The 17,863-nt window shown below is 35.4% G+C and overlaps 1 protein-coding gene across 1 annotated transcript in view; it reads left to right on the top strand.

The window, feature by feature from the left end:
* The window catches only part of LOC135215364 (metabotropic glutamate receptor-like), a 1,454,460-nt gene that overhangs the window by 1,193,046 nt on the left and 243,551 nt on the right, over positions 1–17,863 (top strand). Inside the window, exon 7 of the mRNA XM_064249924.1 lies at positions 13,786–13,917. Within this exon, the coding sequence (XP_064105994.1) occupies positions 13,786–13,917 (132 nt within the window). The remainder of the gene's footprint in view (positions 1–13,785; positions 13,918–17,863) is intronic.

Here is a 17,863-nt window from a genome sequence, read left to right as displayed (position 1 = left end):
TATACATATATATTTAATTATATCTATATACAAATGTTATATATATATATAATATATATCATATATTATATATATATTGTTAATATAATAATATATAGATATATATATATATTAATATAAATGTATATAATATATATAATATATATAAAATATATATATATATATATATATATATATATAGATATATATATACATATAAATACATAATATATATATATATATATATATATTATATATATATATATATATATATATATATATATATATACATATAATACATATATAAATTATATATATACATATAGTATATAAATATTATAATAGGTATATATATATATATATATATAATATATATAATATATATATATATTATTTACTCAGAAACAGGGACGTTAGTGAACAACGATTCAACGTCCAGACTGGCCATATACAAATCATCATCCTGTAAAACAATTTCTTGTTGAAACACATAACTATTCTTTCACCATTATTGAGAGTAGGCATATTCATTGAGTATTTTGACTAAGAGTTTGGAAATATTATATGTCGGGCTATTATATGCGGACATTATCGGTCTCAAAGGTATACCGTCTTTGTATATTTTTGGAAGTCCATAAAGAATGCCAAAGGAAGACCCGGTAACAAGTAGTTCTTGGTAGAAATCATCAGAAATTATTTTTCCCTGTTTAAGCTTTCTAAGAAAGCGATTGATCTTGTCTTCTTTTTTATAAATTTCAACAAAGTTGGGTTCACCAATTAGTTTGAATTTAGAGCCATCTGACAAAATAACTCATTTTTCCAAGATAATCAGCCTTGTTAGAATCACTATTCCTTTCCCTTTATCTGGTTTACATATCATCAATTTATCATTTTTACCGAACCTTCTAAGAATTTCAGAGTCCTCCTTTCTGAAGTAAGGGCCCCACTTCTCCCTGATTTTTCTGTAATTATCATGTAACAGTGATGATAGTTTCTGCTAAAGAATTGCCATGTTTAAATTACCATGATTGATATTCTTAAGCCTGTGGAAAAGCACCTAAAACGGAAAATAAAAAAAGGCAAAATTTGGTCTATATGAAGGCAAACAGAAATTCAATCCAAGTGACAACAAAAATTCCTCTCTCTTTGACAAGACAAACTTTGAGTAGTTAAAAATACATGAATGTCCATTATCTAAAGTAGGAGTACAAATCCCCAGAGATTTCAATTTTCTCTGGTGATGGGCTTGAACATCCGCAACATATTTGTTAATATTTTAAAAAAACAGTATCTTAAAAATAATCAAAGCAGTTATAGATAACAAAGGAAATAGTTGTTCCTGCAGTTTTTGACACGTCTCTCGAAGTCCATCCGAAAGGTTGTTTACAGGAAACCTCCCTCGATAGCAGTTCGTCCATTGTATCATGATAAAGTCCAGTATGGTAAATGGACGATTTGTACAACTTGAACCTCACGAATCTCGGACACACCCCACTGATTTGGCAAAGAGACAAGAAGTCCAGATCACATTTTGACTTCTCAAACTTCAACGTACATTTCTCCAATCTTCTAGCGATTTTTCAAACATGTAGAGGATATCTTGGTCTGAGGAGTTGGGCAGTGTTGTACCGTTCGTAGTCGAAGTCTCAGAAGAAACAAGACGGAGAAGAGCAGACGAAACATCACGGAGAGCAAACATCACATCAGGAAAACCATATTTATAAAGGAAGAGGTGTCCAATCAGACGACAGTCAACAACATGCGTTTTATTAAGAAACGTTTCATGTTGTCACCAACACATCATCAGGCTGCAATTGAAATTCACAATTAAAATAAGCTTAAAAATTACAATAAAAGTTAAATTATTATTATTATTATTATTTTGCTCTATCACAGTCCTCCAATTCGACTGGGTGGTATTTATAGTGTGGGGTTCCGGGTTGCATCCTGCCTCCTTAGGAATCCATCACTTTCCTTACTATGTGTGCCGTTTCTAGGATCACACTATTCTGCATGAGTCCTGGAGCTACTTCAGCCTCTAGTTTTTCTAGATTCCTTTTCAGGGATCTTGGGATCGTGCCTAGTGCTCCTATGATTATGAGTACGATTTCCACTGGCATATCCCATATCCTTCTTATTTCTATTTTCAGATCTTGATACTTATCCATTTTTTCCCTCTCTTTCTCTTCAACTCTGGTGTCCCATGGTATTGCGACATCAATGAGTGATACTTTCTTCTTGACTTTGTCAATCAACGTCACGTCTGGTCTGTTTGCACGTATCACCCTATCCGTTCTGATACCATAGTCCCAGAGGATCTTTGCCTGATCGTTTTCTATCACTCCCTCAGGTTGGTGCTCGTACCACTTATTACTGCAAGGTAGCTGGTGTTTCTTGCACAGGCTCCAGTGGAGGGCTTTTGCCACTGAATCATGCCTCTTTTTGTACTGGTTCTGTGCAATTGTCGGGCATTCACTTGCTATGTGGTTTATGGTTTCATTTTTCGTATTGCACTTCCTACATATGGGAGAGATGTTATTTCCGTCTATCGTTCTTTGAACATACCTGGTTCTTAGGGCCTGATCTTGTGCCGCTGTTATCATTCCTTCAGTTTCCTTCTTTAGCTCTCCCCTCTGTAGCCATTGCCAATTGTTATCGCTGGCTAGTTCTTTAGTCTGTCTCATGTATTGTCCGTGCATTGGTTTGTTGTGCCAGTCCTCTGTTCTGTCTGTCTTTCTCCTGTCTCTGTATATTTCTGGGTCTTCGTCTACTTTTATTAGTCCATTCTTCCCATGCACCCTCCCTTAAGGCCACTCGTCTTCACTGGTTTTCAGATATTGCCCCAGTGCTCTGTTCTCGATGTTGATGCAGTCCTCTATACTTAGTAGTCCTCTCCCTCCTTCCTTTCGTGTTATGTATAGTCTGTCCGTATTTGCTCTTGGGTGAAGTGCTTTGTGTATTGTCATATGTTTCCTCGTTTTCTGATATATGCTGCGGAGTTCTGCCTTCGTCCATTCGACTATTCCTGCGCTGTATCTGATTACTGGCACTGCCCATGTGTTTATGGCTTTTATCATATTTCCGGCGTTGAGTTTTGACTTGAGTATCGCCTTGAGTCTCTGCATATATTCTTTCCTGATCGTGTCCTTCATCTCTTGGTGTTTTATATCCCCTCCTTCCATTATTCCCAGGTATTTGTATCCTGTCTCATCGATGTGTTTGATGTTGCTCCCATCTGGTAGCTTTATCCCTTCAGTTCTCATTACTTTGCCTTTTTGTATGTTGACTAAGGGGCATTTTTCTATTCCAAACTCCATCCTGATGTCCCCAGATACAATCCTTACAGTCTGGATTAGGGTATCTATTTCCTTGATGCTCTTACCATACAGCTTGATGTCGTCCATGAACATCAGATGGTTGATTCTGTTACCTTTTTTCTTGAGTTGGTACCCGGCATCCATCTTCTGAAGTACTTTTGTCATGGGAATCATGGCTACTACGAAGAGTAGTGGGGACAGTGAGTCGCCCTGGAAGATCCCTCTCCTGATATTAACCTCTGCTAGTCTTATTCCAGAGCTTGTAAGTATTGTATTCCAGTTGCGCATTGTATTTTTGAGGAAGCTGATGGTGTTTTCCTCTGCCCCATATATTTTCAGGCATTCTATTAGCCATGTGTGTGGTATCATGTCGAAGGCTTTCTTATAGTCTATCCATGCCATGCTTAGGTTGGTTTTCCTTCTCCTACTGTTCTTCATTACCATTTTGTCTATCAGGAGCTGGTCTTTTGTGCCCCTGCACTTCCTTCTGCAGCCTTTCTGTTGGTGGGGGATGGTGTTTGTCTCCTCTAGGTAGTTGTATAGCCTTTCACTGATGATACCTGTTAGTAACTTCCACATTATTGGTAGGCAGGTGATAGGCCTGTAGTTACTGGCTATATTTCCCTTACTCTTGTCTTTTTGTACTAAGGATGTTCTTCCTGTGGTCATCCATTTGGGTGCTTGGTGATTTGAGATACAATGCTGGAGTTGTTCTGCTATTCGTGAAGTTTTTGAGCCAGTATCCATGGACTTCATCGGGACCTGGGGCTTTCCAGTTTGGCATTTTCTTTAGTTGGTGTCTGACTGTCTGTCGTGATCTCTGCGAATCTTTGTTTTATTCTCCCTGTTTCTTCTTCCTTTGACTTCCTGTAGCCATGTTGCATGTTTGTTGTGTGATACCGGATTGCTCCATATGTTTTCCCAGAGTCTCTTACTTGGTTCGGCTTCAGGAATTTCTGGGTGGTTGTCTTCCCCTCTTAGTTGGCTGTATAGTCTTTTCTGGTTGGTTCCGAATAGTTTTGTTCTGTTGGTATCCCATTTTCCTGTTTTCATGTACCGTTGGATCTTATGTGCTTTGGCCTTAAGCCTCTGTTTTACATCTTCTATTGTGTTGTTTAGTCCCCTCTCTTGTACTTTGTATTTCTCGTTGAGTTCCTCCCTTGTTTTCTTGCTTCTTAGCCTTTTTTCTGCCATCTCTTTCAGTTTACTCATGTCAGATCTCATCACCATGATTTGTTTTTCCAGGCGCCTTTTCCAAGGAGGTTGCTGTTTTGGTTTCTGTTGGGTTGGTTGTGCTGGTGGTGTTGGTGTTCGAATCCCCATCAGTTCTGCTACTAATCTTGTCAAGTTATTTGTTTCTGTGATACTGGTGGTGTGTATTATGCCCATTATTTCATTGACCTCACTTGTTTTCTCCCTTGGTGTTGTAGGCTTTCATGGAGGGGATCTTTGTTCTCTCTGTATCTGGCTCCATCCATTGTCTAATCTTTTCTATCCATTCCGTCCGGTGTTTCTTCATGTGTCGTTGTTTGATACCTCATCCTCCCTGTCGTCTTCTGTGGCATCGTCTCTCAGTTCGTCTTCGTGTAATTCGTTGTGACATTTCCCTTTCCAGTTCTTCTCTTTCTGTTGGGGAGAGCCAGTTCTTTTCCTTTATGTTCCTTACTTGGTCTCCCAGCCTCTGCTCTGTTTGGGGGGTGTTATTCCTCTCATTCCAGATGTTGACCAATCTTCTTCTATATCCTCTCTCCGTCGGGTTGCTTCTGATGTAGCATCTCCATATTTCCATTTTTTTTTCTTCTCTTGTCCATTTCTTCCTTTTTGCCTCTGTAGCTCCAATCTCAGGCTGTTGATTACTGTCGTTGTGGTGATCAGTTGCTGGATGACGACCTCCAGGTACCTGACCGTCTTCCCCTTCAATTGGGTTGAATACCTGGTTGCCGGACGAAGCTCCTCTGTTGCCAGAGGTTCCATTTACGTCGTTGTCGTTTATTCCTTCATTTCTTTCCATCATTGCTGAGTTTTGCTATTTAACCCATAGCTGGACCCTACCCCATCAGGGATAGGTACACATTTACAGCTGAGTAGACTGAGGAAATTATGGTAAAGATCCTTTCCCAAGGAATCAACGCCGAGGAGAGCGGTCACTCATCCAACGACTGACCAGCCCCAATGTTGCTTAACTTGACTTAAGTCTATTGACGACCTAACCCACTCCTCCACGGCGCCACATTATTATTATTATTATTATTATTATTATTATTATTATTATTATTATTATTATTATTATTATTGATATAGCAACGAAATATACACTATCAATACAGAACTTCAAGCAGAAGTGAAATTTAATTTCATTTGTAACATGCCTATACTTGATAAAATAGCATAAAATATGTAACAGAAGATAAAATAAATAATGCAAAGTCCTAGTTTCACTTTGAAAAAAATTAAACAATTTCAGGCATGCAACTGAGAGACATGAAATATGAAAAATTCATAAACACTTGGTAAATTTATTTTCTCAAACTGGTTACTCAAGAACATTTCAAATAATTGAGGCAGTTTCTATTTAAGGCAAATCCTGACTTTCATTTTACAAAGCTTTCAACAATTTCGTACAATTCAAACTTGACATATATATCTTCTTAATTTTCATAATAACTATAACATCAAAGACCAAACCTTACCTTACCGCTTACTAATATATCACTCTGGATACTGTTTTGTTTATGAGAAATTAACATCAATAAAAAAATATTATTAAATATCATATGAAACCATACAACTAACATAAGGATGGGTTTTAATGCATTAACAATAGTAAAATCAGCTGTGCAAGTAACTGCCGGAATTTCCAAACCCTATTCTGATCAATACCTCCCATAACTTAAAGAATCGTATATCAATAGTAACTTAAAGATCTTCATATTAATTATCTTCACAATTCGAACGGATTTGATAAGCTTAAGAGTTTATATTTAAAGTATCTATAGAATACTCAACGAATTCTGAAACATGTGAGTTCAACATCGGTTGAACTTCTTAAAATAGTTCGAAATACCCTAACGGCATATAAAATCATCATATTTTTATTAGTTGTCCTTGTTATATTTATATTAGTCAGTTAATTTTTTTGCTCAATTGCAACGTATTTATTTTATCCCAGGGTAATGTCACATATCTTATTCTTACGACCAGTCTCACAATATTTTTATCAATAAATATCGCCAACCTGTGAACTATACTTATATATTACTATAAATATAACAGGAAAACCAATATTAGTTTTCAACTCTTTAATATGCAAACACGCTAAAACAGTTCTCTCTAAACTTCTTCGTTTAATATTAGATCAACACTAGTATTCATTAATATGGAACCACGCAAGAACATTTTTTCTAATTAAACCTCTATGTATAACTTGATCTATACGAGTACTCATAGCATACATATGTCTACGTCACCATCAGCATAAAAATATTTATCATATTTGATGAATTAATCCTTAGAGACTAGCAAGGCATTTACTTTACGATGTTTAGAATATTTCTTCTGTTCGCGAATTTAGACATTGTAAATCTACGCTAGTTCACCTATAGATTTAAAAGACTTAAGGGGGCAGAGATAAAAAATCATTGATCAGACTTCAAACGGTAGACTGCAAACTGCAGACTGTATAGTCAAGATATTATGCAGACATTTATTATTCAAAACCATCACCTAATAAAGAAAGCCAAACCTATCATAAGGAATATCAAGATATAGAGTCGGAAAATAATATTAAACACATACAAGGTGAGCGTCAAACTCTTATCAAACCATATGCCATCATTCTGTTTAGGACTGAACTGAAATCCTTATGCACTAAGGTGACTTTTGTTTGCGTGGATGTACCTAAAATTGTTAATTGTAATAAAACGGATGCATAATCAACAAGGAAATGGTTTTCATAAAGTGATAAGTATTTAACTTTGGGGGAATAATTTCTGTTTAATTGTATCAAAACTATCATTTGGTTGAAACCTACCCTAAATAGAAAATCAACACCCTCCTTTCTTAATTTTATGAGAAAAACCCCTTAATATGCAAAATTTATCCCCAAGTGCTATTGGACACCCTTAATTGGGGCTGGGTCACAGAAAATGACAATAACTCTTATTTCTGCTTAAACAACTTAAGCCAACTATTAAGACAAGATATCTTACATTTAGAGAGCCTAACTTCAAACTGGACTGCCTGAACCTTCGTAAAAACAACACTATAATTAATTCACAGCACCCGTGCAGCTGGTGTCCAGCCCCATCCTTTACGACACACCTGATTGGCTGTTGATCAGCCAGTCAGGGCGGGAAAGTTGCAAACTGGTCAGTGTCTCTCAAAATGTCATATAGTGAGCATGTCCACTCTGACCTCTCCTGACAGATGTGTTTTACAAAACTTATAACTTTCATTACACCTCAGTTTTACCCGAAGAAGAGTAGTGTTCCCCAATTTCACCAATAAACATCATCAAGCCAATGATTAAAGGATTTTAATGATATATGAAATATTAGCTTCAATAAACTTTTAAGATAAATTATATTCTTTCATTTCTTACATGACATTGCAGTGCATTCATCATTAAATTTATTGTCTTGTGTTACGTACAGTAATCGTAGCTTAAATTACATGGATGACAATGCTACCAAAAAATTATAGGTAGGGCAATCAATATGAAAATAACAACCAAAAAATTAAGAATATTGATCTCTCTCTCTCTCTCTCTCATCGTTGTGTAGTCACGTCCTGGTCACGTGATCAGTCGATGATGCCATCATCGTGATCACGATCCCTAGATAGAAGTAATCTTATAGGCGAAAAGGAGCAATACGACGTCATTATCGTTACTATCATTATCAATATAATCCTCTTCATATTGATACCTAATGGAGATATTGATACCTAATGGAGGAAATTCATTCATCCTATTGGTTTCTCTTTCACTACAAACTTTTCTTCTCCTTTTCTCCTATATCCCTCTCATTATTCCTTTTTTTTATATATTACTTTTTTTCATACAGAGATTTCCACTGTAGGATGAGAGAGGCGGATAATGATAATGATAGTGATGATAATGACGTCTTATTTTTTCCCCCATAAGACTACCTCTATCTAAATTTAGATCGTGATCGCAATTATGACATCATCGACTGATCACGTGACTATGAGTGTGACTACTCGATGAGAGAGAGAGATTAATATTCTTAATCTTTTCAAATTGATACGCCACCTATAATATTTTGGTAGCATTGTCATCCATGGCACTTAAGCTATGATTACTCTATGAAACACAAGACAATACATAATGAATGGTCTGTGAGGTTATGTAAAGAATGAAAGAATATATTTTACCTTATAATTTCATGTTTGATGTTTAGTGACGTAATTGGGAAACACCACTCTTTATTTGGGTAAAACTGAGGAGTAAAGACAGTTATAATTTTTGAAAACATGTCTGTCAGAAGAGGTTGGAGCAGAGATGCTCATTGTATGACGTTTTGAGAGACATTGACCAGTTTGTAACTTTCCAGCCCTGTGACTGGCAGATCAACAGCCAATCAGGAATGTTGTAAGGGGCAGGGCTTTACACCAGATGCACGGGTGCTGTGAATTAATTATAGCCATGAAGATGTTACTCCTAAGCATTGAGAAAAAGAAAGTAACTAAACCATCCAAATTGAAGGGAAAAAAATGTAAGCAAAACGGAAGGTAGCATGCTAGCGACCGTGATATGTTGTATCCCAACTTAAATGACATTTTGAACGACTCAATCGACCATATGCAGCGCTGTAGGCATCATACTATCTACCGTTTTCAGCCAAATGTATTCAATGAAACTTCCCAAGAAAATCCCAAAAATAAAATTCCCATGATTAACTAACACAGACAAAATATCAACAGTTTATGGTACAAGAACACTGAAGAAATGCTCTGCAATAAATATGCAAGAACTAACACAAACTCTACACGATCTGTCTTTATTTGATACAACTAATCTTTATTGCTAAGGACCCATCTTTTAGCTACACCTATTCCAAAATCATGATACCCACATAACAAGTTTGCAAAATGTTCTCTCACATGAATACTAGAGATTTTTATGGTTAACTGAATGTTAATTAGTTAGAGAAACTGTTCGTCTTCCACAGATATACTTCAGCAACAATTATTATCGCATAATGAGACGGTTCAAAAGTTATGTATATCTTAGTTTAACCAGACCACTGAGCTGATTAACATCTCTCCTAGGGCTGGCTCAAAGGATTAGATATTTTTACGTGGCTAGGGACCAATTGGTTACCTAGCAACGCGACCTAAATTTCATTCAAAAAATATTTTCATAAAAATTATTATTTCTGGTCTGGGTAAGACTATTTTGACTGATACCATGACATGAAATGGGGCATTTTTTCAAAGAACTTGTGTCACTTAAAGTTACATGGGAAACTGTTCATTCTTGAAACATTAAATATGCATGGACTCGCAGGAATAAATAATATCCTCCAGAACAGATGCTTCTGAATCTGAACATTGCTTGTAACATGATGCATAAATAATAATTATATAATAATGAAGTCACCATTGCACTGTACTTATGACTCATATTTTATTACTGCCATACCAACTAGCTGCAATTCAGGTTTGTTTTTGAAGAAAATTTAATAAAATTAATGTTCTGAGGAATTCTATTGTCCGTAAAAGTTTGACATGAACTTATATGCATATTAAGTGTTTGAAAAACAAACAGGCTTCTTCAGAAAATTTAGGAAAACAAATGTAATTTTCAGGAAAATAAATGTAATAAACTAGGAACAGTTGCTTCTTAAAACCATGTTTGTAACATCAAAATAATGTCCAGCAGCAAAGACAGATTTACCTTTTTTCTTGTTCGTAATAGAAATTTATTATATCTGTGATAAACTACGGTTCTTGCTACCACGTGTATTATACTTTGATGAATCTTGTGGTTATAATTCTTAAAAGTCATCTTATTCTGAAAATTATCTCTAGTTATTATGTTTAAAATCAAAATTTTAGTCACCAATCACATTACTACGATCATTATAGAAATATTTTAAGTGCTTCTTATTGTATTGCCAAAGTTATTACTTCTACATGTTAAGCATGGATTTCCAGTTGTAAAGACTGGCAATTCGGCCTATAATAACTAATCTTGTTTTGTAACTCTAGATATTCTATTAGTAAATGAACTTCACTAAATTTAATTAACAACACTGATTGATACAAATGCCTGCTGGCTGAATACAAGAAAAGTGGTAACTGCATAAAAGAGTGGGTCTAAAGATTATAACTTAGACCATTGTTCCTAGCCTGGCCGGCATAGTTATTACTTAAGAATCCATATATCGTTTAACAGGGAAATGCATCAGACTGTCAAAATAGCAAGTTGTAAAGGTCGGCATATCATCATAAATGTATATGTGATACATTGTATCCAACATGAATTCACTAATTTCATGTATTACGTGTAAATCTCATCTAAAACTAAATCAGACGCATCAGCGAATAACTCTTTCTGTATATTAAGCAAAGTATGCTACGAAATGTTAAAATGTCATCTACAACTAGCTTTCTGTCATAGCAATGTCTAATGATAGTCTACACATCTTCCCATAAGTTACCAGACCAAATTTGCATGTTCGTATTCTGTTACAGACATTCTTTACGTAATCTATAAAGGTATAACGTATTGTAACCATCTAACAAAGTCTTTAATTTCTTATATAGCACCTTTGAAATGCCCTTTAGTTGAACGGTAATTCCAACTGTGAAAAATATTCTTATTACTGTTACCACCCGTTGTTCTTTTCCTAACACTACTTTCTTAATATTAGCAAATATCCTAAATGTATGAATGCACTCTACCTGAACGTAATCACCTATAAACTCACAAGGAAGAAATCACAGAAATCACAACTCTTCATATACGTAAGTAAAAATGACAAGGTGAAAAATCTAAGGTTGTAAAATTTCACACTTGGCACCTTTCACAAGGACACAACTATAAATTCAAATGTACATTTACGTGTAATGAAAAATATCTGTTGAGGCGTGCATTTTGAAAAAGTATGAACAATAATAATACCCTTCTATTTATCTTACATTTAAAAGGAATAAACTGTGTTGAAGGACACGAGGCGGTGGCAGCTTCAACGTTGTAGGTAAGACTTCGGAAATGCTGCATTGTCTTGTCGCATCAGTTAAGGTGAAGGCCACTAAAATCAGCAAAAGCCTGCATTGTAGAGGAAGGTTATCCAACATCGTTGATTTATTATTTTTTTGAAACGATAAAAATTCTCAGACGTCTCATATTAAAGGGAATATCTATGCAATGAAGCATGGCTAACAGACTACACCATGGCTGGCCATTGAAGAGTGTCAAAAAGAAGTAACTTGTTTGAAGTTACCCATACAGTTTTCTTCGTCCTGTCTCTCTCGTGGGCGTTAAATGGGTTCTTACTACGATATTACTGAGTTCAACCACCAAACAATTTTGTGTGGTGGTAGGTGAAATGAGAATCGATCCCCTATATTTTTTAGATTGATCATCAAAGTGCAAAATGGGGTGCATGTTCAGGCAGCATCTCCTCATGAATCCTCACGCCAATCTCTCACGCCTGCTATTTCACACAAACTCTATGCACACTGGTAACCAATTATGGTTTTTAAAATTGTCACTAAAAATTAATTTAATAATATAGTTTATACTAAAGAAGATACAGATGTCACTAGAATATAATGAAAAATGACATAGTAACGAAAAAACTTATTTTACAAAATATATAAATATGGTAAGTATTAATAGATTTTACATATGCGTTCTCATATGTTCTCATCATATCACGTGGACGATGAGTGTACCACACTTAAAAAATGACAGTTCTAAGATTCCTTTAGGACTAAGTGTCGACGAGGTCAAACACAAGAGGTCTATTACCAAAGATTTACCTGACTTATACAGAAAAATTCCTCATATCCAGATTTGTCGTCGAAATACACACAGCTTTGTAAGACAAAGCTTATCTTGTTATTCAGCTTAGTTATAAGTAAATTCTCTATATTGCACATGGAAAAAATTACTTGAACAATTATGCCACCATTAATATAACCATTACACATTAAGATAGGTGACCAGCATGTGGCCATTTTTGGTATTCTGAAAAAACTTTCTTTTGTTGCATTATTTGGCCACTTAGCTTTGGCTAGGGTGCTCTTGTTCCTGCTACCACTGCATTAGTTTCCGGTTCTGCTTGTAGGAGATACCCTTTTGGTATCAAGCACACGGTATATTCCTCCAACACTGCCACTCTCCTCTACCATGTCTCCAACTGTAGCTGAGGAGAATAAGACTAGTGGACAGTAAGGTGAAGAAATACTAACACTTATCTGTCTTTTCTTCCCCTTCCCCCTCAGCTTCTGTCCTTTTTTCCATCTTGGTGGGTGAAAAAAAAAGATGAAAAAAATCTTGGAATACCTCTCACAAGAAGTCTCGTCATGTTTTGAAAGAGTGTGTGTAGGAAACTATATTATTTTTATTAACAGTGTACTTTCCCTATGTATACAGCATTATAACTTTAATTTGATGTGAATTTCTGTTTTTTATGCTCGTCTGTGCAGTGATGTTTGTTATGATATGTTCTGAAAGACATTATTTTATTCTCTTTCCAATGGATCGTAAGAATCCGTGGTGAGGAAATTCTTGACAATTATTCATGACTTCGGTCATGAAAGACTATGACATTCCATGTGTTAATTACTGGGAGGAATGTGGTAAAATACAGATATAACTAATATGAGGAATATGACATTTTGGGGATAGGATATATAGCATTTCATGGGATGGCTAATGTGAGTAATATGTCTCATTTGGGACGTGGTGTATGGCATTTATTTTTGGGGATGATCTTATGTTTCATTACCAGGGATTCATTTGTCAGAAGTGAGGACACTTTATGTCTTGACTTCTTCATCTCATCATTTTTTTTGTCACGTTGAGTTTTGGGAATAAAGGTTGCATTTTTTATATTTCTGTGTTTGATTTTAGTGCTCGTAAGGTTATGAAGGCTGAAATGCTACCTTAAAGTGTAATTCACCATTACCCTACTTTCTTGTATTTATATTAGTATTCCTGGACGCAAATATCTATTTCTTTTTTATGTATATCCATATTTACTTATTCTGTCTTATTCCTTATATATTTTCGCATATTATCCATCCACGCCGTTTAAGCTACTAGTATTCGAAGCTGATGGCTTTCAGTTCGTACCATGCTGATGCTTGCTTATTATGAATAATAATAATAATAATAATAATAATAATAATAATAATAATAATAATAATAATAATAATAATAATAATAGAACATATGTTCTCTCAAGAATAATTACTCATTTTTTTATATCACTAAAATAATTATTTCCTTTAGGTTGTTGGACGGTGGTACAGGATGTTACATCTAAACCTGAGCAAGGTATCGTGGTCAGGAAATTCGCCCACTGTGCCAACGTCAGTGTGTTCAAGTCCATGCCAAGTGGGGGAAATCAAGATAATGCAACAGGTAAACAGCCCAATTTTTTTTAGATCTTTTTGAAACAACTGACAAACATGATGGAAAATAATCTATAAACCTAAGTTAAAAACTTCTGATAAAATCAATTTGATCATTCCAGGCTAATTAGCATACTACATGAAAGACAGATGTCTGTAGAAAAAAATCGCAGCATTCATAATTTTTTCACTGTCAGACACTAGTGTAGTCCAGTATTCAGCACTTTTTTTCTATCTACATGTTCCTTTGTCGTAAGTGAAAACTGTCAGTACATAACCAAATGAAGTATTAAATCTTTTAATTACTACAATCATATATGACTTTTGGTTAACAGAGCATGGTGGATCAGACTACTCAAGAGAGACGAGCTGAAAATCAACAATATATATATACAAAAAAAATTTATTTACGCAAAAACTGCAGTTACCATAACTTAACGTTTATTATAATTGTAACATTAGCTTAGTCGCTTCTTCCCTTAGTCAGTCCATTTCTATAGTAGACCGATTTCTTCAAAAAGCTATAACGAGAAGGGCGTTACCCCATTGTATATAACACACAATCATTCTGCCTCTGTTAACCATCAAGAATGCCTGGTACGTCGGATGGCGCAATCTTCCGATACTAGGGGATGGGGTGATATTTGTGCTTTCAAATCTAACAAAGTTTTCTGCATCTTACCAAATACCCAAATTGGGTGATTGACCTAGAGGTGTCATTTTATTTTTCTTTGTTGAAGATTTCTTATTTATATGACTTGCTCATCAACCATCTTTTAACAGACACACGTTTCCAAGGAAGATACCTATCCTTTTTTCAAAGCCTCTGCAAAGCATAATTCCTCTATGCCGTATTTTAACTGAAGGACTGTAACATATCTATAAAAAGCTAAAATATATCGCTTCTATGGACGGCTAGTGAAAATTTACGCCGTCCTCATTCAAAAAGCAATAATTATTTGCAGTTTTGTTAACCCACGCGGATATAAGAACACTAATCAAATTCCGATTTGTTGAAAAATATTTTGGCAGTTTAGGAAAATGGCTTCAAGAAAACTACAAAATTCTTAGTTTTCTCCAACATGCAACTTAAATTTCTCACTTTTTTTTTTTATCTTTGAGATAATAAGCTCCCAAGTTTTTACTTTAAAACTCGAAACTTAGATTAGTGCTTAAGGTTTCAAATAAGATTCATCGTTCAAAATATGAGACGTGCGTGCGCTCTCCTGCGACTTCAGTATAGAAAGAATTCTATGAATAGGTATCATTGACGTAAGTCCTACTCCAAATTAGAAGATATCGATTTTAAGAGAACATAAAGTGAAGTGTGAGCGATGGTGTTAAAGAAACTACATTCTATATACTGTAGCTTGAAGATGCTAAGAAATTGAACCTTTTTTGGGGGAGGGGGGAGGTGTTGGGGTGGGGAAGCGGCCGGCGGACTGAATCATTTATGGGAATAACCTTATTCATCTATCTAATAGGATAATATATATATATATATATATATATATATATATATATATATATACACACATTATATATATATATATATATATATATATATATATATATATATATATATATATATATATGTGTGTGTGTGTGGTGTGTGTGTGTGTGTGTGTATGTGTGTTTTGTTGTGTGTGTGTATGTATGATTTTAAACGACATTTGTAGCTCAATGTTGTGAATGAAAAAATGTTACGGTGTATTTCACACACACACGCTTAAATCGCTGGAGACCTTGCACTAACTGAATGAATATTGTATTGCATTGGATATTTGTTCAGTTTTTATTCGCAGTTCTAAATCCTACTCGATTGGGCTAGTATACAATAAAAAAAAGCGCGCCAAGCATGGAATTTTATATATTATGTTCTTACTTTTGTTAGGGCTATTTTTATTAACATTATTTTTATTGTGTTATTATAGGAAAAAACGAGGCTGACATTAAGACGTTAACAATGATTTTTTTGTTTAAAAAACACTGAAATAAGGCAGGCTATGAATGTTCTTAGAGGCTTCTTTCTCCATGTTACTTTCACCAAAAAACTTTTTGTGAGCTTTATGATAGCAAATATCTAGTATGTGTGAAAGGCAATATAAACATGTCCCTATTTTCCTTATGTATTCGAATTTTCTTATGTATTCGATTTCTTGATCCGATGCGCAATGTCCGTAAAAACGCAGAAGAAAACATTTATATTTTGATTTGAGGTAGTGGCCTGAATAGAAATGGGTATAAGTTAAGCTGTTGGTTTGCATTTCTATGAATGTTGAATTTGCATTGAAATGGTTCTTTGTGTAATAAAACATCTAAGAATGGGAGGCAATTGTCTTTTACCAATTCTAAACTGGTTCGCGAAGCTTCCTAGGAACCACTAATTGTTCAGTGATTTCCTCTTTACTACCTGACTTAGGACGAACATAACGACAAAAAACTTCGTCTTTTAAACAAAACGTTTCCTTACACACATTATCGAAATCACCTTCCAGCTCACATTCAAAAATTCTGGTTAGAGTCTCATCCTCCCTCTGAAACTTGACTAGCTCATCCTTATTCAAAGGGTTAGTGCCTAATTGATCACAGTAACTATTACTTGATTCCACTACATCGATTACGTTACCCTTGACAGCTACACCTGCCGCTTGGCTATTACTGTCATCACCGATAGAGTCAGGTGTCTCAGCCACACTCATGCCAAGATCAACCTCGCCACCTCTATCACACTCGTTCAAATCCACGAACTCACACTTATTCGAATCCGCGAACAAACTATGACCGTAGTCTGCATCTAAACCTGACCTAGTTACTACCATTTCATGACTGGAATCTCTCTCACAACAGGATTCACATACTTGGATAAAGCTAAGTCATTACCAACAACAATGTCAATGCCATCAATGGGCAAACTGTCAACAACTGCTAGTTTCACTTCTCCTGACACCATCTGACTTTCCAAGTTCAACTTCAACAAAGGACAAAGAACACAAGTGTTCAGAAATCCACCTAACATGACTTTTTCTTCCATATTGATTTCCGCCCTGTTTGGCACACTCTCTCTCCTAATATTTCGTTACATCTTCCTCGTCAAACTTTGGTACTAATTTCAACACTGCACTCATACTTAAACCATCAGCTTCATTTTCGTTCTCGCCTGTCTGACTGCTAAGAGTACTTTGCCTTAACTGAGCGATTTCCAACTCATGCTTACGTTCTTTCTCTCTTTCTTTCTGCTGCATTACCAACATTTCTCTCTCTTGCTGCATTTTCATTACTTCTCTCTCTTGTTTCATTTTCATTGCTTCTCTCTCTTGCTGCATTTCTCTCTCAGCTGCTCTTTCCTCTCTTTCAGCCGCTCTCTCATCTCTATCATACTTTTCTCTTTCTTTCCTTTCAACATACTCACAGAGATCATTCCCCTCTAGACCTAGAAGCTTACCAGACTCAATAAACTCTTTCATCATCTCACTCATTCTGGTTCTTTCTATATTCTCCCTGTTTCAATCTGTTACGGTGCCGAATACACTGGCCTAGGTCGCCAAAAATGTTACGCACCCCAAGATCCGCTCAGGTTCTATATTATGATAAACAAAAAGGTTTCAACACCAACAGTTGAAACTCGGGATACGAATATAGAAAGAAACTCAAACAGAAAAGAAGTTTATTTACAAGCTCACTAACAAAGATAAATGCAGAATGGTTTCTCCTATTTACATAACAAAAGGAAATCTTACAATATGTGAACTGGGGAAACAGTGCGCTAATGAAATACTTGTTGGCCAGTTTTGCAGCAGTCGAAATCAGTGCTCGAAGCGAGAACTTCTGAAACGGGGACAGTAGAAACTTCAGATGGCACGGCTTCTCGACTCCGTACTGCAGGAAGAAATGTCAGTCCTGAAACCTGAAGAGCGGGTTCCTCCTCAAAACCACTTGTAGGATGTTTCTTCTAT

Source organism: Macrobrachium nipponense, chromosome 5, assembly GCF_015104395.2.
Source record: "Macrobrachium nipponense isolate FS-2020 chromosome 5, ASM1510439v2, whole genome shotgun sequence".
NCBI lineage: Eukaryota > Metazoa > Arthropoda > Malacostraca > Decapoda > Palaemonidae > Macrobrachium > Macrobrachium nipponense.
This window is presented reverse-complemented; position numbering and strand designations above follow the sequence as displayed.